This window comes from Myxocyprinus asiaticus, chromosome 6 (genome assembly GCF_019703515.2).
Source record: "Myxocyprinus asiaticus isolate MX2 ecotype Aquarium Trade chromosome 6, UBuf_Myxa_2, whole genome shotgun sequence".
Lineage (NCBI taxonomy): Eukaryota > Metazoa > Chordata > Actinopteri > Cypriniformes > Catostomidae > Myxocyprinus > Myxocyprinus asiaticus.
This window is the reverse complement of record NC_059349.1, coordinates 49,210,593-49,233,393: the sequence shown is the minus strand read 5'-3', so window position 1 is coordinate 49,233,393 and position 22,801 is coordinate 49,210,593. Positions and strand designations below refer to the sequence as shown.

Here is a 22,801-nt window from a genome sequence, read left to right as displayed (position 1 = left end):
TGGAGGACGAGTAAATGTACTGAAATTAAATTTTTTGGGTGAATTACCCCTTTAAAATCTGTTCTGGACTTTATAAAATAGTTTTCCGTTCCCACACAATAGTTTGCGTTTACTTGCAATAATTTTGAGTTCCCTCACATTAGCTTTAATCATGGTTTTACTACAGTAATTACAGTTCAGCTATGTTATTTGCACTAATACCACAGTAATAATACAGCAAAAAACAAAACTAGGGCAAAAAAGAAATAAATAAAAAATAATCATGATCATTCTGAGAAAAAAACAAAACAAAACATATGGTTACTACAGCTTTACTACAGTAACACCATGGTTAATATGCAGTGCATGTCCCATGGTTTTGTTCCACACACACAAACATAAAATAATAAAACTCCCTTATGAAAAATTACCAAAATACTTTGTTTCACTATAGTAAATCTGCAGTAACCATGACTGTAGTATCCATTTTTTTTTTTTTTAAGTAACAACCATGGTTTTAAAAATGATGAAAAATTAACCATGGTCTTACTTTAGAAAAACTACCTATGATTTTTGCCAGATTGATTATTGTTTATATTACCATAATTTTGGTTTAACTATATTATTAGTACAGTTTTACCATGAATATCATGGTTAAAATAAGGTTACTGTAGCAAAACCATGTTAAATTTCATGGTTATGGTTTAACTACAAATACCATAGTTGAGCTACAGTTACTGTAGTAAACAAAGTACATTGTGTGGTTACTATTGTTTTACTACAAATACTGTAGTTAAAAAAATGCTTAATATTCAAAAGGGATGGATAAAGGTATTGAGAGGGAACCCAAAATAATTGTGAGGAAATGTAAAACTTGTTGTGAGCGAACGCAAACTATTGCGAGGAAACAATTTTTTGTGATAAAACATAAAACTGTTTGTGAGAGAACGGAAACATATTTCAGAAAATCTGTAGTTTCAGTCAGTGTGGCTAGGCAATTTGCTTGTCACTGGAAACTTGTCATGTCTGGTTATGGCACGGTTATGGAATCATGGCGAATAGTTGTCCACGTGTGATTCCGACTATGTGGAACGTTCCAATTTAGTCACTTATGAGGATCCATTTCAGTCAGGATGTTGTATAAGAAAGTACAATACAAGAAAGCTTACTACGTTATAGAAAATAGCTTGTTTGTGCATGTGTTGTGCCCATTCTAAAAACGGTTCTCCCTGGTTTTATTAAATAACCCATTTTTGAACAATAATTTCCCCAGTGGATAATTCAAGATGTGTCAGATTTCTCACGACTTTGATTTAGCTTATGAAGGGAAACTAAACGTGTCACACTCACAGAACATCTGATATACGCAAAGGAACTGTGCTCATCACAGGCCCCGTGAGAGCAGAGGAGAGCCAAACTGTTCATTATGAGTTTATTATGCGTGTGAGTGTGTTTCACTTGGGTACATTTAGCAGGTAGCTGATTCAAGCCAATCATGTTAAATAGCGTTTTTAGGATTTGTAAAAATTTGGTACAGAATAACCCCCCCCCCCAACACGTTTGCATGACTCACAATTACGTTGTTGGCGTCCAGATGTTCTGTTAAAGGATTTGGCAGCTGAAATACATGAAAGAAAAACAACAGTCAGACATACTGTGTAACATACATGTGACTGCACACATACTTTGCTGCAGTTATCTGCATTCTTCCCAACCAGCAAAAGGCATCAAACATACACATTTACAGAAATAAATATATAGGAGCATGTTTGCATGAAAAATGTCAAGTTTAAATTCAGGCTGTGATCGCTAACTCCTTCAGATTGCTTACTGCCATACTACTTGTACTATTTGAGCAGTATGTACAGTTGTGCTCAAAAGTTTGCATACCCTGGCAGAAATTGTGACATTTTGGCATTGATTTTGAAAATATGACTGCTCATGCAAAAAAACTGTCTTTTATTTAAGGGTAGAGATCATATGAAGCCATTTATTATCACATAGTTGTTTGGCTCCTTTTTAAATCATAATGATAACAGAAATCACCCAAATGGCCCTGATCAAAAGTTTACATACCCTTGAATGTTTGGCCTTGTTACAGACACACAAGGTGACACACACAGGTTTGAATGGCAATTAAAGGTTAATTTCCCACACCTGTGGCTTTTCAAATTGCAATTAGTGTCTGTGTATAAATAGTCAATGAGTTTGTTAGCTCTCACATGGATGCACTGAGCAGGCTAGATACTGAGCCATGGGGAACAGAAAAGAACTGTCAAAAGACCTGCGTAACAAGGTAATGGAACATTATAAAGATGGAAAAGGATATAAAAATAGATCCAAAGCCTTGAAAATGCCAGTCAGTACTGTTCAATCACTTATTAAGAAGTGGAAAATTCAGTTATCTCTTGATACCAAGCCAAGGTCAGGTAGACCAAGAAAGATTTCAGCCACTACTGTCAGAAGAATAGTTCCGACGTAATGTCTGTAACGTCTCAAAACATGAATAACAAACACTCCTGGAAACATAATAAACAATTTGATGAAAAACAATCAGACCGGTGAAAATTAGTCAGACCGGTGGCGCCCCGGCCTGAATTGGGTGGGGGAGGAGTGTGACGAGGAGGAGGGCATGGCCTGGCCATGATGGTGCATGGCCGGCGCTGAATCAGCTGATCAGCGGGAAAGCGAGATAAAGGGGAGCCGGAGGTGCCAGTTAGGGAGAGAGACACACGTGGCCGCGTTGCATGTGTGTCTGTGTTTGTTTATATTTTATGTTGTTTTAAGTTCATTTTAATCATTAAACCTTTATGTTGACTTTTCAGCCGGTTCCCGCCTCCTCCTTGCCCATCCTTATACTGTTACATTGGTCAATCTATTGCATATTCCCGTCTTGTCTCCATGGAAACTAGAGACTGTATAAGAACAAGTGCTGTGCGTGTGAACATGGTTCTGCTGCAAGACATTCAAGTTGCTCAGTACATAAACAGGTAAACTTAAGAGTGCTACAGTGCCTGCCCACTTTTTCAGCCGTCTTTGTTCCGGAAGAATTTTCCCCCATTAATGTTTTCTATAGGGATTTCATAAAATCCTTAAAAAAATAAATAAAAATAAATTAAAAAAAAAAAGTTCTAAGCCGTGAAACAAACCAACCAGCTCTGAGGTGAATCACAACATAAACTTATTTGAAGCAAAAAAAAAACGTTTTTCATGAGGGCATGGACTACAATCCCATAAAGCATTGTGAATGACGAAATAAAAAATAATATGCAATCAGCGAAGAAAATAGGAAATGGAAAGTTAAGGGACATCAACTCAATTGCGTCATTCACAGTGAGTCATGGCAGTGTATCATGTTTATCACCAGGAATTTTGCTATTAAACACTATTTGTTAAAAATTAAGCTGAAATGGGGGCCTGGGTAGCTCAGCGAGTATTGACGCTGACTACCACCCCTGGAGTCGCAAGTTCAAATCCAGGGCGTACTGAGTGACTCCAGCCAGGTCTCCTAAGCAACCAAATTGGCCCGGTTGCTAAGGAGGGTAGAGTCACATGGGTTAACCTCATCATGGTCACTATAATGTGGTTCTCGCTCTCTGTGGGGCACGTGGTGTGTTGTGCGTGGATGCCGCAGAGAATAGCATGAAGCCTCCACATGCGCTACGTCTCTGCAGTAACGCGCTCAACAAGCCACATGATAAGATGCGCGGATTGACGGTCTCAGATGTGGAGGCAACTGAGATTCGTCCTCTGCCACCCGGATTGAGGTGAGTCACTACGCCACCACGAGGACGTAGAGAGCACTGGGAACTGGGCATTCCAAATTGGGTAGAAAAGGAAAAAAACATATGAAAATAAATATGAAAATATTCAATGCTGAAATAACGCAGACTGTTGGCTTCGAAAGAAGCGTATGCGATAAATAAAAAAATAAATAAAAGGCTGTTAAAATTTTCTGATGTCATTTACCAGAAATGACCTTAATTAATTGCTGAAGAAATAGGTTAAAAGAAGTTTGAAAATGTATCAAATGTTTGTGCATTTGGCTCCAAAACATTTTCCAATGTCACCAATGTAGTTTGCTGCATTTTCTAGCAAGCTAAATCAGGATTATAGGTTTTGACTCCCGCTTCACATGGGCCTACGTAAATTGCGTATATTCATTCCATCAATTATTTGTTGAACGACATCTCGTGTCAGACTTTATTCACCAACAGGATCAAAAACAAATTTTTTCAGGCAATGTTACAACTCCTTCAAGTGGCAAATTGCTCAAATAAGAAATGCGACGCGAAGGTCAGGTACTAATTTCAACAGGTGATCTCACCTGCAGATGAGTAGGTGGTTGGGGAAGCTGAAGCGTTCCAGCCTCCGTTGGAGTTTTCAGATTCTGAGTTATCAAAACTGGGTCTGGACACGGGCATCCGTTTCTGCCGGGGCTGAGACTGGGCCTTGTTTACTCTGCAGAGCGCAAACAAATACATGCAAACACATAGAAACACAACACACAAGGTGAGACTGAGATTAAACCATCTATCAGCAGATTAAATAAGGTGACAGGAGCTGAGATAGAGAATCCGATGGAATGATGGAAGACTTCTTCACTAACCTTTGTCTCATATTCTCAGCCAATTCCTCCAGGACCTCCACAGACTGTCTGTGAAACTGCAGTTGAGATTCTACAAGAGCTGCGAGTTGACTCACCTGCTCCACCTAAACATACAGTATAAAAATATATGAATCCTTTATTATAAAGGATTATATCATCTATATCAAATATGTCATGTCTGGTCCAAAAAGCAAAATAACCATGGTACAGTTTTCTAATATTAAGCGTGATTAATCATGGTACATTAAAACAAACATTAAAACTGAAGTGTGTAATTTCTGCTTCACTAGAGCCACCAAACGGAATTACGAAAACAAACTTTGTTTTCAAAACAGCTTTCTCAACGTCAAAGAAAGAGACAGTCTCACCCCAAACTCATGCTATTGGTTGAGTAATGTTGTTGGGGCGGGTCTAAGCGGGTCACTCAAAAGAAACAAAGGAATTTTCAAAGTGCCACAGACACAGTGCCTACAATTTTCAAGAAAATTAAACTGTGAATGGCTTATTTATAGTTGTCTCTGCATATTAAGCTAAGATAGGAGAACGTATTTTAATCCCCAAAAAGTTGTGATTTGGCAATAAACATTCTTATGACTGCCTTAAGTCAATTACGTCAGTTCAATTTATATAAACTGGATGAAACAATATTACATTAACAGTTTTTGAAGATACACGGTACAGTGATGGTATCAGAAGGTAATACCATGTTACTTTTAACAGTATACCATGGTACTAAATGATAACCATATTCATGTGCCATGGTATTTATATGGTATTCAAAGTTACTTAAAAGAATACCAAGGTAATACAATGGTACATTTGGGTGCTTTATTTATTTATTTATTGTTTGTTTTTTGTTACTGGTGACATCAATAACCTACAGTATGTATTTGAGCTTGATTTGGCAGAGAATCAGAAATACCCTCTGAAATACCCCCAAGTCTCCACTGTCGATAAAACAGACTGATAAAGGAGTTGGCTTAGTGATTGCTAAGTGACTGTCTGGAAAACAGCCAACACAAAGCACTGATGTAGATCACTGCATCAGAATGCAATTGTAAGAATAAATGACAGAAGAGGGATTCTGCCTGGTCCTGTGATATTAAAAACAATTTTTAATAGGGAGTTTTCATAACTCGTCCCGTACCATTCCTGCTACGGACATGAATGTCACCTCAAATCATGCAGATTGTTGAGGAGAGGTGTGCCATTACTTTTCAAAGTGACTGAACATACAAACATTGAATGAAATTCTATAAACTTTCATTACAGGGGGGATCAGAGCCATATCCAGGGCTGAGCTCTTGTGAGCTCTTCTGACTTGGGAAAAGTCAATCCACTCATCGGTCATTTTTGGGAAGCTATTTTTCTATGTAAACAAGCGGAATTCAAGTGCAGCTCCTATCTACTTGAATTGGGAAACACAAAACGGTAGGTCAAGATGACAAAGAACGTATTTCAAATCAGCAATAAAATCTGACAACACTGGTATCATAAACTGTGCTTCTTTACCTCAGATTACGTAAAAAAATGACAATTTCCACGCAATGTCTGTATCTAAAAGGTGATTGGCTCTTTTACCTGTAAGGCGGGACTTCCTTTTCTACATCCACTGGCCGCTGGGCGTTCCAATTTATCCCATTCATTTTAATAGAAGTTGCTTCGAATAGTCTCCCGACTTGGGCCAGTAAGCAACCACCTAGCAACCTCCCAGAACTCCCTAGCAACACACTAACCACCACTCAGTAATTGGGATGTGCTCCAGTAATCAACTAATCTAGTACTCGTTTTGCACCAGCATGTCGACTATTAAAAACACTACTCGTATATTGCAAATACATTTTCCTTGGCACATTTCCCTGCCGTGAGCAATGCTGAATTACACTCCCTTCCCTCTGATTCTATCATTTAATTTCACAGTTGCAATTGAGTCCACTGGGGGCACTGTGGATGTTTGTCATCGAGGAGATATCATGGCGTCTTTGGCGTGTGTTTTCGTGTGGCATAACTTGTAATATTTTGATCCTTATTGAATTCTACTTTTTTAGTGGCATACAGTTCTTGTTGGAGGCATGCATACCAACAGATAAGGATCTGCTTTTATGTTGGAAAGAAAATACGAAGCGGTACGAGAAACTCAGAAGCTTATCAGACAAGTATGTGTATGTACGTTAAATATTTAAACACGGGCAGAGCTTATTGTTATAAAAAGCCAACTTTCAAAACCTTTTCTGAATATTAACGTGAAATATGAAATAAAGTTTTATTTTAAAACCATTTTTGGTAACGTTTAAGAATAAAACTAAATATAACTTGTTATTGTTATTTTTAACTCTATTTTTAACTTTAATTTACGAGAAATCGATTACTTGTTTTTTGTGGGTCGATAACAAAATTACTACAAAATGCCCATCTCTACTGAGAACAACTTTGCAGCTGGATAGAAATTGGGCTCACTCATTAAGACTCACAAGGTAATAGCGATCATCTAGAATCAATATTTGTCTTTAGTATATGAATAAGCAGGACTGTGAAGACAGTTTGGCACTGATCTTAGATTTGAGCATTTACATGCTTTATCAAAACCGATGATCTGGACCTTACCATACAGGAGGAAGGCTCATACTGCAGTTTGCATATGGCTTTTGCAACACATCCGAACTTCAACATTTAATTTGCTGTCCTTGGCAGACTGTTTTTCACCAAAGCGATTGGACAATTGCAAGGCTCAACAATAAGGATTGCCCACTAGCCTGGGGCCTGTGCGAGGGAGTTGCGGGCCAGTTGATGGAACTCTTATTTGCCCTATAGGGCCAGTGCCGCAATGTCACATTGTACATGTGTTTTAATGCCTTTTGGTTTTTTGTGATGGTTTTGTTGTTGCAATTTCTGCTGATCTACACTTGTCACCAAAGCTATGTTATCTTGCTGGCGAACTGTCAAACTTACGAAAATGACTTGTGATAGTCTTGGAAGCATTAGTAAGAATGGGATGAAAATTATAAACCAAATAGTAATGTTTTGGATTGTATGCCATAATTTTCCATCAAAAGTGGAATTACATGATAATTTCCAGCTATAATTGCAAATGAAAAACATAGTTATATTTTGAAAACAAACAAAACAAAAAAAAGTAACATTTAAGGAAAAATATAAATATTGTTAACATGCAAAAATACATTGCTTAAAGTAAAACATATAATTTTTGTGGTGGGGCCAGTGACAATGCTTATAGGGCAAGTAAAAATCTAAACTACTGGACCAACAGAAAAAATCCTTACTGTTGAGCCGCTTAAAGGAAAATTCTGGGTTCAATACAAGTTAAGCTCAATCAACAGCATTTAAGGCATAATGTTGATTACTACTAAATTTCATTTTCTTTAAAAAAAAAAAAAAAAAAAAAGCAAAAATCTAGGTTACAGTGAGGCACTTACAATGGAAGTGAATGAGGCCAATTTTTGGAGGGTTTAAAAAGGCAGAAATGTGAAGCTTATAATTTTATAAAAGTATTTACAAACTTGTTTATTATTTGAGCCATAAAGCTGTTTAAATGGTCATTTTTATGGTCGTTTTAGGGTTTTGGGGTTTACAGCGTTATGTTGTCATGCAAACAAATTTGTAAAACTGGAAATAAATTTAGACAGAATAGGTTAGTAAGTGATTTTATCACACTCAAATCATGTTAACACACGTTTGAAAAAAAAAAATAAAAAATCTCCCCAATCTGGCATGCCCAATTCCCACTACTTACTAGGTCCTCGTGGTGGTGCGGTTACTCACCTCAACCCGGGTGGCGGAGGACAAGTCTCAGTTGCCTCCGCTTCTGAGACAGTCAATCCGCGCATCTTACCACGTGGCTCGCTGTGCTTGACACCACGAACACACATATTGTTAACACCTTGTGGCTATACTTTTGAAAAAGTGAGTAACAGTGCCTCACTGTAACCCTGATTTTTTTTATTTTTTTTTAAATTACAAAAAGGATGGACAAGTTTAAATGAATTTTTGTGGTAATCAACAGTATACCACAAATGCTGTCAATCGAGCTTAACTTAACAGAACAGGTATCTGAAAATAAGTCCAATGTTACGTTTAGGCCTCAAGCGTCAGAAACAACCCAGGCTCCATAGACATTCAGAAAGTATAGCTCAATGTCTTATAAGCTGAACTCATCTTACATCAGTATCAAGAAGATTTTGCATGCTGGTTTCTGCTGCATCTTTTGACTCATGGAACTTCTCCACCGCCTGCCTGAGCTCCTCATCTGCAATCTTCCCCTGACGCTTCTTCTTGTAGTCGTAATCCAGTCGACGGCCCTCTAGTTTTTTTAGGTGATGCTGAGGAAGAATTGCGTGATTTTCATAACAGCACTATAAAACTCAACTTTACATGTGAAAAAAATGACAGTGTGAACTACGCTGACACGGTACTATGCAAGAAGTTAGCCAATCATACACCATTTTATACATATAGAGGTGATTTCCATTGAGACTACACATTGCATGAGACAATGTATTTCACAAAATGTCATATATAGCACATCAATACAATCTGTTAATAAAATAAATTGATTCCAGTTTTTCACCTGTATATCTTTCAAGTCCTTGTCGATTATAGTTTGGAAAGGGTCAATGAAGTTCTGTTTGACATCGATGTCTAGAGAGTCTTTCACTTCAGCCAGTCTCTTCATGGCCTCTCCCATCTCCACTAAAGCGCCACCTAAAAACCAGCAGGAGAACATACAAGAAAATCTAATTTAACTTTTTTTTTTTTTTTTTTTTTAAAGAGAGAGAATGAATACATTCCTCTCTGCAAATAAATTTGTCTTAGACAACAAATTTGCTGCTACTCCAGGGTCACTCCTTCACATTCACATCCACATATACAAATACCTTATATACCCCTGTATCAGTACAAACAAATCGAATTATACACTGCCTGGCCAATAAAACGTCGCAATTTGGATTTAAATAAGCAGATACTGAAGAGTCTATGATTGGATCATTATTGCAGTGATTAATATGTTTCAGCTGGCAGCAGTTCTTTTAACCCTAACTGATGCAGTGTGTAGCTTCTCATTTCTTAAACAACCATGTCGGAAGACGTATCCCGTGGTCGAAAAGATGTTACTGTGTTTCAGAAGGGGCAAATTATTGACCTGCATCAAGCAAAGAAAAAAACTAAGGAGATTGCTGAAATCACTGGAATTGGGTTAACAACTGTCCAACACGTTATTAAAACCTGGAAGGATAGTGGTGAACCATCAGCCTTGTGGAAGAAATGTGGTTGGGAAAAAATCCTGAATGACTGTGATCGGAGATCACTAAAACACTTGAAGTCACATCATAAAAAATAAAAAAAAATCGACAGCAGAACTCACGGCTATGTTTAATAGTGAAAGTAAGAACATTTCCACACGCACAATGTGACGAGAACTTACAGAATAGGGACTAAACAGCTGTGTGGCCACAAGAAAGCCACTTGTTAGTGAGGCTAATTGGAAAAAACGACTTCAATTTGCTAGGGAGCATAAAGATTGGACTGTGGAGCGATGGAAAAAGGTCATGTGGTCTGATGAGTCCAGATTTGCCCTATTCCAAAGTGATGGGCACATCAGGGTAAGAATGGAAGCGCATGAAGCGATGCATTCGTCATGCATAGTGCCCACTGTACAAGCCTCTGGAGGCAGTGTTATGATCTGGGGTTGCTTCAATAGGTCAGGTCTAGGCTCATCAACGTTATGCGGCAATAAAATGAAGTCAGATGACTACCTGAATGTACTGAATGACCAGGTTATCCCATCAATGGATTTTTTCTTCCCTGACGGGATGGGCATATTCCAGGACGACAATGCCAAGATTCATCGGGCTCAAATTGTGAAAGAGTGGTTCAGAGAGCATTATGGAGAAGACTTTACGGAGTGGTTAGACTCTCCCGTCATCAATACAAGATCTCGGCCAAAGATTAATGCAAATCTGGATGGAAATAAATGTTGTGACGTTGCATAACATTGTTGAAACAATGCCATGATGAATCCGTGCCGTAATCAAAGCTAAAGGCAGTCCAACTAAATATTAATAGTATGCGACTTCTTTTTTGGCTAGGCAGTGTACTATGTTTAAAACTAAGCAGCTTTTACCATAATTAACAACACTAGTAAAAGGTCACTAATAAGGAGATGCTAAGAACTTGCTTAGGATTGTTTCACACCACCAAGACACTTCTATGCATGTGACCTTGAGTGATTTGTATGTGTGCTGGTTTTTAATGTACTGTAAATTAATAATTACCATCCATAGCAAAACAGGAATGATTAAATACACTTAAATACACAAGTTGTCATATATATTGTTCGCATGTAACAATTAACTATGTTCTCTATTGCTTACACATACTTTTTATGTTGTCTCTGATAAAGAACTTTGAGTAAGTAATGGCTTTTTGAAATATGCTGTACAATTTCGCATTTCAGTTTTTTTATAAATGCTTCCTCTTACCAAAGTTGGTGTCCTCTCCCATGTCTCGGCCATATTTGAGCATACACTCCCCCAAAAGTCCCTCTGCCTGCGGGTAACCTAGGCTTTTCACCTGTCCGCGCATCTTAGACACAGTGTTCACCATCGTCAGTCTTGCTCGCGATGCTACGGTGCAAGAAATACAGGCAGACAGGGAGATAGAAGTCGGACAGGCAGGTAGACAGATGCAACAACAGACAGCAGACAGCCAGAAATGTAGAAAAATAAGCATATGGGACAGACAGACAGATGGGAAAGGCACACAGACATGTAAACAGATAAATAAGACAGACAGACAGACAGGTAGGGAGACAGACAGACAGATGGATCAAGAGAAATTAAGCATAAAAAATATTCAGCATAGAGTAAATAATTAAAAGTGAGAACAAAATATAGGAGGCTGCATTTATATTCAGGCAGGAAATCAAGATTTCTACTTGAGTATATTTTAATCTGAATTAGTGAACTTACATAAGTGCTTGTCTTATCCATTGGCAGCTTGTCTTATTTACCAGCAAGATGGTTTTGTGACAGCTTGTAGGCATTGACATTATTTAAATGTACAGTTTGTACAGTTAATATTGATTGTATAGAGCGATAGAACGCAACAGTCTGATTCCAGAAGTAAAACCCTTTCATTTACTCCAAAGACAAATGGATTTTTAACAATAACTGATGAACCTTTAAAGACAGACACACAGTAAGCTCTGAGGTTGTTAATTGATGGATTATGTTTTTGTTGAAGCCATCGTCTGTGCTATTTCATTAAAATGTAAAAAAAAAGTCATGTTTAAATCTCGGCTGCGACCGCCCACTTCCATGATGCACTGTGAATAACGCAATCAAGTCACTCTCAAACTACTGATATATTTGCATATATCTGAATATTTTGCTATCAACTTAACATATACAGTTTCTATTAATAACTTTAAATCATTTTATATTTTTCCATTGTTTTTAATTCAATTACATCATTCACAATGCTTCATGGAATTGTAGTTCATTTAATTCCCTCATAATTCCCACATGTGTGTACGTTGTATTTTGGGGACTCGCTATACGCAAATCATAATTTAAATTAATTTAAACCGACTGAATACGTTCAAAAGACTCTAAACTGTCATTTAAGGGTTAAACTTCTAGCGCAACGAGTCACGTGGCACAACAACATAACGTCAATTTCCGTGAAGCGCTTCTACGGATGCAGAGCCAACAAAAGTGCCTCTGTTAAGAAATCTCTAAATTTTTTCACTGAAACCTTTTTGGGTGTATAGAGTACCATCTCTAGTTTCGTTTGATATGCTGCTTTAAAAAATTCATTCATAAACATGATGTCCACATATGTGGATTTTGGGACATTATTCCCTCAAAGGTTGAAAAAACATGTGACATCTGTGGGTAATTTAGCTTCATTTAAATATAAATGTGATTATATTTTATTTTTTATCACTGTACAATACGGTTCTATTCATTAACATTCCTATAGTAAATGTATTCCTGTATTCACTGTGTATTTTTGTTTTTACGTTGAGAATCAATGGGTACATCCAAAAGCTTGAAAAAAAAATTTTACTTTCAGAGGATTTATATGGCGTTAGGATGAAAATAAGGTGCATTTCTAATTGTTCTGAGACCAGTGCAGACAGACAGCACACTGGAGGTTAAGTCGTTCACTAAATAGGGAGCATCCTATAGCTCTCTATGCAGCTAAGTGCATTCACTCCTAAAATCCAACCAAAATTTCAGTTTCAGGCTGCAGATGATGTTTGGATCACTCAACATGTTTGGCAGACATGGGACAAAGGTAATCAGTACACAGATTCAGAATTTATAATGTATAATTTTATTTTAACATGGTTTGCAGTGATTGGATGAGGCTGGCCATTACTTTGAATCAGAATTAATTATGCTAATTTCTGATGTAATGTCTGTAACGTCTCAAAAACATGAATGACCAACACTACTGGAAACAAAAATTTTTTAGACTTTAGCATTATACTATATATTATTGAATTTTCACAACTTCATATGTGGACATTAATTTTTAGGAAAACTATATGCTCTAGAAATTATTATTATTATTTATTTTTTTGAATGTTTATGAGGTGCTACTAGTTAAACATCAAATAGGGAAATGGAAAATGCACACAGCAGTCACGCACGTGTCTCAGGAGGTTAGAAATGTTAAATACACAGTCTTGTACCTCTTTGTCTGATTTTCCAATTTTTGCTTAAAATCAAAGTTTGTAATGTTGTGATTAATCTCGGAGTTGGTTGGTTTGGTTCATGGCTTAGAATGTGCCTATGGAAGATGGCTGAAAAAGTGGGCGGGCACTGTTGCGCTGTATTGCTTTTGACATTCTTGCAGCACTGCTGCCGCAAAGAGGACACATTCATGAAAGCATAATTTTAGCAAGTAAATCTGGATTTTACTCTGGTGTCACATGATTTACTGTGTGTTGTACCTGGGTTAGGCTGCAGGTATTCTGTGGTTTTGCAGAGAACATCTGCAATGGCTTTACTGGTGATGTCAGCCTTCTGTAGAGCACAAAGGTCAGAGAACAGGTGTGTGGGTTTACGTCACTGTCAACAGATAGGGCTCATTAAACAATGATCTATAGCTCTATCAAACAATGAAGTGGGACAGGCCTGAAACAATCTGCAATGGTCACACCTAATAAAATAACAGCAATTCAGGAACCGGACTGCAGCAGGCTAGCTCTGATACCACATTAAAGGAATAGTTCACCAAAAAAGTAAAATTCTGTCATTGTTTACTCATCCTTGTGTCGTTCCAAACCCATATGACTTCCTTTTATCCATGGAACACAAAGGTTAATTGCTGAAGAATATTCTGACCACTCTTTTCCATATAATGGAAGTGAATGATGACTGGGGCTAGGTATCGTAAAAGTAGTCCATACTACTCATGCACTATATTCCATGCCTTCTGAAGCTTTGTGTGAGGAACAAATCAAAATCTACAGTAAGTCATTATTCACTGGTAATCTTTCCCTCCAGTGAGCTGTTAACCACTGCAACTGGATCATTGAGTGAGTGAGTTGAACTCAAGAGCCCAAAAAAGTGACCAGTCTGACACATTTTTCAAACTTTAACTTTCTGTGTACCACAGAAGAAAAACTCGACTTAAATGGGTTTGGAAAGACATGAGGGTGCATAAATAATGACAGAATTGTCATTTTTTGGAGACCAACTCCTTTAAGACAATTTGATCTGTGACATCACAAAGTGAATGTTAAAAATGTGTTACCCTTTCAAGGTCTTTGAAGTCCTCATCCAGTTTAGTTCCCTCGGCTCCTCCCACCTTCTCACTCATCATCTGGAACACACACAGATGTATTATGTTAATAGATGGATGATATAACTACAAGAACTGCATCTTCACACAATTTTTTTTTTTTTTATCCCCTTTTTCTCCCAATTTGGAATGCCCAATTCCCACTACTTAGTAGGTCCTCGTGGTTGCATGGTTACTCACCTCAATCTGGGTGGCGGGGGACAAGTCTCAGTTGCCTCTGCTTCTGAGACAGTCAATCTGCGCATCTTATCATGTGGCTCGCTTTGCATGACACCGTGGAGACTTTGCATGTGGAGGCTCATGCTACTCTCCACGATCCGCGCACAACTTACCATGCGCCCCATTGAGAGCGAGAACCACTAATTGCGACCACGAGGAGGTTACCCCATGTGACTCTACCCTCCCTAGCAATCGGGCCAATTTGGTTGCTTAGGAGACCTAGCTGGAATCAATCTTCGCACATTCTTAACTTGCATGATAAAGTATTAAAACAATGAGGACCGTCTTTGAATAATAAAATGATCAGTTAATGGAGTATAGAACGATCGACTGTGCACACACACAAAAAAAGAATAGGCTGAAGATTAGATATTAGTAATAGTTATGTTTGCTTTAGAAAACACCATTATTAACACTTAAGAGTTAATAGTGAGTAGAGAGGAAAAAAGGAGGGATAAACATTTTACGCTCTTTATCGACCCCTATAGAGTTCCTCATCATAAGCTCTTTCTGCTGTTAATCTCTCCAAACACAAACACAGACAATTTGGTGTATTGTATTAAAGAAAAGAGGAAACGCTTCTTGTATTCAAATAAACCGGAGCAGCACAAAGCTCATAGCCTGGGTGGCATAACTCATCAAGATTATTATGACTGAAAACACCTTGGACATTATTTATGAGTCATTATCTCGGTTTAGAAATTTAGTTTATCTTTCGATCAGGATTTGGCCATTTTCATTTTTACATGTCATCATGTCATCCTATTATAAGATGGGTCCTAAAGCAGTCTGTACTTAGAAACTATAAATTGTTCATACATGAGCCGCTAACTTACATCAAAGTTGCATTTGTAAAGGAAGACTTAGCAGATATTTGAGGAACCAACTATAACTATAACTTTTTTAATGTGGGAATTTTAAGTACAACATTGAGACTTGTCCTCCCATTTAGGAAAATATTATACATAAAACCTACTGTTAAGATTTGCACTACTCTCAGACTGGCCAAATATTGACCATATTTTGCACAGATCTGTTTGTAAAGCACACACCCAGAGAGTGTCTGTGTGTATTTGATTGATAGCTCTCTTACAGTGGCTGTATTGTACAGGTCTGAATGCTAGCAGCAATATGATACAGAAGTAGGTGTGAACACTGATACTGATCAAACAAATAATAAATAACAAATTTTCTAGAATATGAGACGAGAAACACAGTAATCGAAAACAGATTTGACTGTTGTTTAATATACTCTGTTATATGTCCTATTATTTGTATGTCTATTTATACTCTTACCTTGTTTTATATTCTGTGCCTCACTGTAATGTTCTGTGTGCACTTGATTCTCCTATCACCAAAAAACAAATTCCTTGTGTACGCGAGAACACTTGGCAATAAAGCTCATTCTGATTCTGTAATATACAAGGGTCAATGATGTGACATTCGTATGATTGTTCAGATCTATTAAGTTATGCCATTCACATAAAATAATTACTTGAATACATCTGAACTATAAGTCATTTAGATATTTATTTCTGGGGGTTAAAGTCAAAATGTTTAAGTTGTGTAATTGTCCGGAGACAGTTTTAAAAAAGAAAATAAAAAAAGTCTCATTAAAAGCTAAAATTGTTTTTTTTTAAAGTCAGCCACAGTAGTTGAGAATATTTTTTTTTTAATTATTAATATTTCTTAAAAATAATAATAATAATAATAATAATAATAATAATATTATATATTATTAATTGGTAATATCTCCTTATATTGAACAATACTGAAATGTTCGCCAATATATTTTGTGTAACTCGGCTGTTTACACACTTCAAAATTTGTTTAAAGTTTGCTGCATGCTTTGGTATGAAAGATAAGTCATGCAGTTTTAAAAAATACAGACCTGCTTGCATTGTTGTTTTTGCCCTAAAGCCAATCTAACACAACTTTGTGTTTGCTCCTCTGTTAGTAACAAACACACTGTTGAAAAACATTACCTTTACATAATAGAAAATTCCCAAACCTACATGCCTGCATGATAGCACAGTACAAAATACAAGAGACGGCAGTGCAATAAACGCTTCTCAGAAAAAGTGTTGCCCACATGTAAGTGTAAATACCACTGAGGACTGGGCGATATTTAGATTATTCACAATATAATCGCAATGATTTTGCTGATGATAAAATTAAGTAATATTGTGAATATTTTAATGCACCTTTTATTTTGCCACTGCATTTCCTAAAAAGCAAGTCATTAGACTAATTTTACGATCATTCAGGGCTGCACAATTAATCAAAATAACATCAGATTCACAATGTCAATATTAATCTGCAAAAGGTTGTGACTTTATGACATGAATGCATGCTTCAGAGGGAATAGGTGATGTGGAGCTAATGTTATTAAGGTGCTTGCATGATACACTGTTTTCAAATGTCAGGTTCACACATTTGTGCAATTCCAAACATTGGTAATTGGTAAGTTATTATACAAAACTGTAAACATGGAAATCAAGAAAATCACAACATTTCACCAGATTTGTAATGAGGAACACTGTAAACTGTCAAATTCAGACTTACACTGCAGTGCACTTTCAGTGTTCTGCCAAAATAAAAGCTCCAGGTGAAAAACATGACAAAAACAAATTACTATTGCTGTATAAATTCATCAAAATAATAGTACTAATTATTCACTATTATATTATAATAATGAACTGGGTCTCACAATATAATATATAATATTCAACTGGGTACCAAAAAAATAAGTGAGAGATGTTTATTCACAAAAATGCTTTAGTAAAAAAACAAATAAATAATCATATATATATATATATATATATATATATATATATATATATATATATATATATTTATTTTTTATTTTTTTTTTTTAGGTAAATTATGCTACCATGAATCATTGTATATGGGTGCATATAAATAAAAACAATTAAATATATTTGTTCTATGTGTTCGTTTAGTTAACAAATTTGGAATATAGGCCTTTATTATTTTAACTAGATTAACTAAACTAGGCTGTTTAGTTGAAATGATGGATCCTCTGAAAACAAAAACAAATACATTTTAAACCCTTTCAGAGCAAATTCATAATTATTGAGATATATATTGAATCGTCAATTGGCTGAAAAATATCGAGATATAATTCCTTGTAGCTTTATCGCCCAGCTCTAATAACACCTAGAGTACAAAAAGAGCAGGTGATAAAAGAGTAGGGAGGGAGGGATTATTACAAAAGGAGAGAAAACTGGTTGTCGACTGGTTCTGTTTGGTGGGCAGGTGTGTGCTGTGAACTGGAATCCAGGCTGGTGACTAAACTAAACTCTACGGAATTCCACACACACACACACACACACACACCTGTTTTTTAGTTCTTTTGGGTGTACACACACACACACACAGTTGTACTTTTCAATGGGGAGCAGCTGAAATCAAAAGAGGGCTCTGGCCTGCACAACTCCAAAACACTATACTCTATTTCTACAGACTGTTCTGACAGTTAAATCGGAAACAGTAGGTTGACTTTTCTTTAGCTAAAATCGGTGTATGCGTTCCGAAATGTAAATATGGGCGTATGGGCATGTTTGAGCTCCATTTCCAGGGTGTAATGTCCACAGAGGGGCACCAAAAGCGAGCTGTGATGCAAGTTGTTTTCAGCTGTACAGGCGGTGATACAGTGAAGAGGAATTGCTTGTTTTATAAACTGAACCCCCCAAACCAATCCCACACCCAAACCTAACCATCAGTGGGGTAAAAATGTAGCCTAATGTTAAAGAGAAAAATGCAACCTCTGAATTGCAGTAGTCACTGATTACGCGAATGTGATTACTTCAAAAATGAAAATTCTCTCATCATTTACTCACCCTCATGCCATCCCAGGTGTTCAGCAGAACACATTTGAAGAAAAGTTTTACTTCCTTAAAATGCAAGTGGATGGTGATCTGACATTTGAAGTCCATATGATTCTGCATGGGTGAACGAATGTCTTCTAAAGCAAAACGATCGCTTTTGGCGTGAAAAAGATCGATATTTAAGTGCTTTTTAACTATAAATCATTGCTTCCGGTCAGCAGCAGAATGCGTGTGTGACGTAATCATGCTGGCATGTTCACGTGAGAACAGACGCACGTCCTACACACCCGGAAGAGCGCCGCTGTTTACAACCGAGTAGGAGGAACGCTGTACAGAAGCTTAGTTGGTTTTGGTTTAGATCTGTATTTGTATCTGTTTGTTTACTCACAATGGTGCATTTATGTGCTCATCCTGGATGTATCAATCGAGAGAAAAACGTGAGATTACATCCATAACTTGAACTCCACCCTCTCGTGAATGCGCATACTGCTGCTGACCGGAAGCAATGATTTATAGTTAAAAAGTACTTAAATGATGATCTTTTTCACAGCAAAAGTGATCGTTTCACTTTAGAAGACATTCATTTAACCAGTGGAGTCGTATGGATGACGTTTACGCTGACTGTCTGCTCTTTTTCGAGCTTCGAATGTCGGATCAGCATCCACTTGCATTTTAAGGACCTACAGAGCTAAGATATTTTTCTATTTTCTTCAAATGTGTTCTGCTGAAGAAATAAAGTCATACACACCTGGCATGGCATGAGGGTGATTAAATGAGAGATTTTTCGTTTTTGGGTGAACTATCCCTTTAAGAGAGTGAATCTCACAAAAACATGTCTGGGTCATTTTCACCTTTAAATCAAAAGAAAAAACTAAATTTGCAACCTTGTCTCATTGAATCACGTTCCTACATTTCATTGCAAACATTTTTTTACGTGGCTCGTTGAATGTATTGCAGCAATTTCTTGGTGGAATGAACACTTTAGGGCTACAACAACTTTTACTCCCTTTCACACAAATCATGATTATCGATTCATCTGTTCATAAACACTTACTCTTTACCCTGTTCCTCACACAGTGCTATCTTATGACATCTAAACACTTTTACTATAGCACATGACTTGTAAGGTGATACATTTTAATGTTTGCATTACATAGCCAACTACATTTACAAGCTTATTCAAGTGTGATTAAACTGAGTGGTAGCTCAACTGATAACGCGCTGCACTTGTGATTCAAAGGACTGGGGTACGAGTCCTGAAGAGCAAGAGTTGACATGTGAGCCGAAAGAGCTATGGAAGCACCACAAAATGAAGATGTTACCACAATTGCATTTTTTCATGACACGTTTGCTTTTTATGACACTATCGGTTAGGTTTAGATTGAAGGTTTATGGTAGGGAGGAAGGTTTTGTTGATTTAAACTCAATAAAGCATTTACCTTCAAAACCTTATCTGTTTGGGAGACGATTTAACTCATTTTTAAAGTGCCACACAGAGAACATTTCACTTAGGAACTGCGGCGTTACGTGAAAGAAACCATGTAATATAATTTTGCAAAAATTTTCGCACGGTCGCGCAATTTTCATCAGATCAGGCTGGAAATTATTGTTTTGTTTTATTGTTTTTTCAAATAAAAATAGTTATTTATTAATCGTTTTTTTTGCATCGTGACTATTTTCAATGACAATATATATATATATATATATATATATATATATATATATATATATATATATATATTAAAAAACAAATATTTTAATATTTGTTATGCAATGATTTTTCCAGACACAATGAATTTTTCAATTTAAATCAGTATAAATTAAAGGCAGTACAATAAATATAACCTGATGTAGTACAGTGTTATTATTTCTCATTACAGTAATATGATGTTTTTTCTTCACGTTACAGTAATGAGAAGTGGGGGTGCTTAATTGTCATTAAATTAATGACACAATGCAAGAAATTTTTTTTTTCATAAATAAAATAATAATTAAAATTTAATTTAAAAAAAAATCACAATGGGGTCCTGTGAAATTTATCCTGGTTTGGTCAGAGAGTTCTAACATTGGAATAAAACGGTATGAAAATATTTTGAGTGACATCAGTGTGTACACTAAATTCGGCTCATGGGGAAAACTGGAGAATTAGTCTCTTGAATTAGAGAATTTGTCTCTTATCTCTTCTATGAAGACGAAGAACTATATGACTCTGAGATGACAGTGAGCATTTTATATGTGCGTGCCTTGAAGCCAACAGACAATATTATTCTAAACAAGACAAACAATACAAAAGCTGACGTAATACCAAAAGGTAATGTGCTCTATATAAAGACTGGTATGGACCAATAAGTAAAAATAGATAACTCATAACTTTGTATGTAGTAAGCTCTTCAAACTGGCCCCCGCAGGCTTCAGTTTTTCTTGTAACGAGGCTCACTGAATGTCTGACATTAAGATGCTTCTGCCTGATTCTTCTGAAACATGTAGGTGCACGCCAGACTTGTTTTGCTTAAGCAAAGAGGGTAAAGGAATGTTGGGACCGGTTGAGGCCAAAAACGTGGCTAAAACTGCATAAGTTGATGTGTGCTGCATTTGATAAACAGGGCTTCTTTTGATGAAATACATGACTATATCGGAAACCCCAATCTAGCTAAACAAGCTCTCTTATAAGAGGAGAATCTTCATTCACAATCATTTTCATTATCTGACAGACCTGGGCTTTAAACAACTACTGTAGGTGCTGAAATGGGTCGTTTACCCACTGCACAGTTAATTATAGCATCAGTATTCACAACACAGGCATTTCCTCAAATATGCTACTGAGAAATAAGATCTAGTAGTCAGATCAAATTACCTCATATGAATCATAACTTCCTAAAAGACAAAGCAAACAAAGTGCAAGTGTATGTAAAAATGGAGCATATGGGTTTATTGTTGAGACTCCTAACAAAGGTCAAACTTAACAAAAAACAAAAAAACAAAACAAAAAAGTACATAAAAAATAAATAAATAAATAAAAAGTAAATTTTCAAAACATTATACCATCTAGGCATTATTTAGAATAGTTCATCATTATTCACTCTAATATTCAGAAAAGTGGTCGATCAACATAAGTTTTCCAATTACTGTTTTGGTTACATCCTTGATACTTTGTATGTACTAGCAGATAATGGTGTGTTAAACTGCAGGTGCAACATCAACCAAATAAATGTGAGTGTATCTGGGTGACACTGCCAGTAAAGCACGCGTGCTTCCTGTTCAGAGTCAAAATAATGTTCCTTTCCAGTTTGTTACAACAACCTGGTAACTTTTGACAATACACTATTATATAGCTTAAATCTTTATAGTACTCTGTATAGACATTACATTACAATCTGAGGTGGTAACATGACATTTTAAATTTAAATGAGCTCGGTTTCTTCATATAAAAATGTATATGTATACTCTTATAAATCAATTATGTTAAATGACTAGCGAAAACAAACCTCTGGGATGACAAATCTTTATTTCGCTAAAAAAAATGAGCTTTCACTCTTACATTGAAACAAAAACTCAAAGGCTGTGTCTCGAAACCTACTGAGCTGCCTACCTAGACGCGTTCAGAACGCGAGTATGATGCCTAAAATGCTGTCTAGATAGGTAGCTCACAAAGTTGAGGGACACAACCAGAGTTGAACTTTTGTTTTACTCAACATCAGATGCGTTAACATTAAATAGACAAAACCCCACACACAACGCCATATGTTTCCTTATAACTCAAACTACATTATTTGTTTTGTTTTTTTTGTCAGTTACTCTTTGACGTGGAAACACTCACCTGACTCGCTTTATAAAACTGTTTCTTCAGTCCGGCAACAGACATCTTTGCGTCGGTTCCTGTCACTGTAACAGATTTAGATATAATTTAATTCACCCAGTGTTTAAAAATCTAATTATTTGCTTCAGAGCTGTGAAAGTCTCCGGCAAATCCTTCTTCCTGATCGGTCAGAGTTTGAACCTGCCGAACGCAAGCGCGTGAGCGTCACCCCCAATCCACACCGCGACGCGACGCAACTAGAATGCTCCAATCAACGACGCTGTGCGCGACGCGCGTACTAACAGCGTTCTGATTGGTCGGCTGGGTGCTAACGTCAGGATTCCGTCGCTTGTGTCTAAAGATGTCAAGACTCAACTTGTGACTTTCTTTTTACTTATTTATTTATGATGTATTGATACTCCATATGTTATATTATTATACACGTATTTTTAGTAATACATCCCTTACTAAAAAATAAAAATAAAAAAATAAATAGGGGAGCATTCTGATTGG

General features: G+C 36.6%; 1 protein-coding gene across 2 annotated transcripts in view; it reads right to left on the bottom strand.

The window, feature by feature from the left end:
* Nucleotides 1-22,521, bottom strand: part of LOC127443164 (endophilin-A2-like) — a 28,823-nt gene extending 6,302 nt beyond the window's left edge. For both annotated transcript variants that reach the window (XR_007897602.1, XM_051701733.1), the window contains exons 1-9: nucleotides 22,310-22,521; nucleotides 14,375-14,443; nucleotides 13,569-13,641; nucleotides 11,086-11,229; nucleotides 9,174-9,307; nucleotides 8,767-8,925; nucleotides 4,589-4,692; nucleotides 4,307-4,440; nucleotides 1,553-1,597 (exon numbers count right to left, since the gene is read on the bottom strand). Coding sequence is in view for 1 of the 2 variants with exons in the window: in XM_051701733.1 (XP_051557693.1) it covers nucleotides 1,553-1,597; nucleotides 4,307-4,440; nucleotides 4,589-4,692; nucleotides 8,767-8,925; nucleotides 9,174-9,307; nucleotides 11,086-11,229; nucleotides 13,569-13,641; nucleotides 14,375-14,443; nucleotides 22,310-22,354 (907 nt within the window). In the remaining variant the exon portion in view is untranslated. The remainder of the gene's footprint in view (nucleotides 1-1,552; nucleotides 1,598-4,306; nucleotides 4,441-4,588; nucleotides 4,693-8,766; nucleotides 8,926-9,173; nucleotides 9,308-11,085; nucleotides 11,230-13,568; nucleotides 13,642-14,374; nucleotides 14,444-22,309) is intronic.
* Nucleotides 22,522-22,801: the final 280 nt, after the last annotated feature.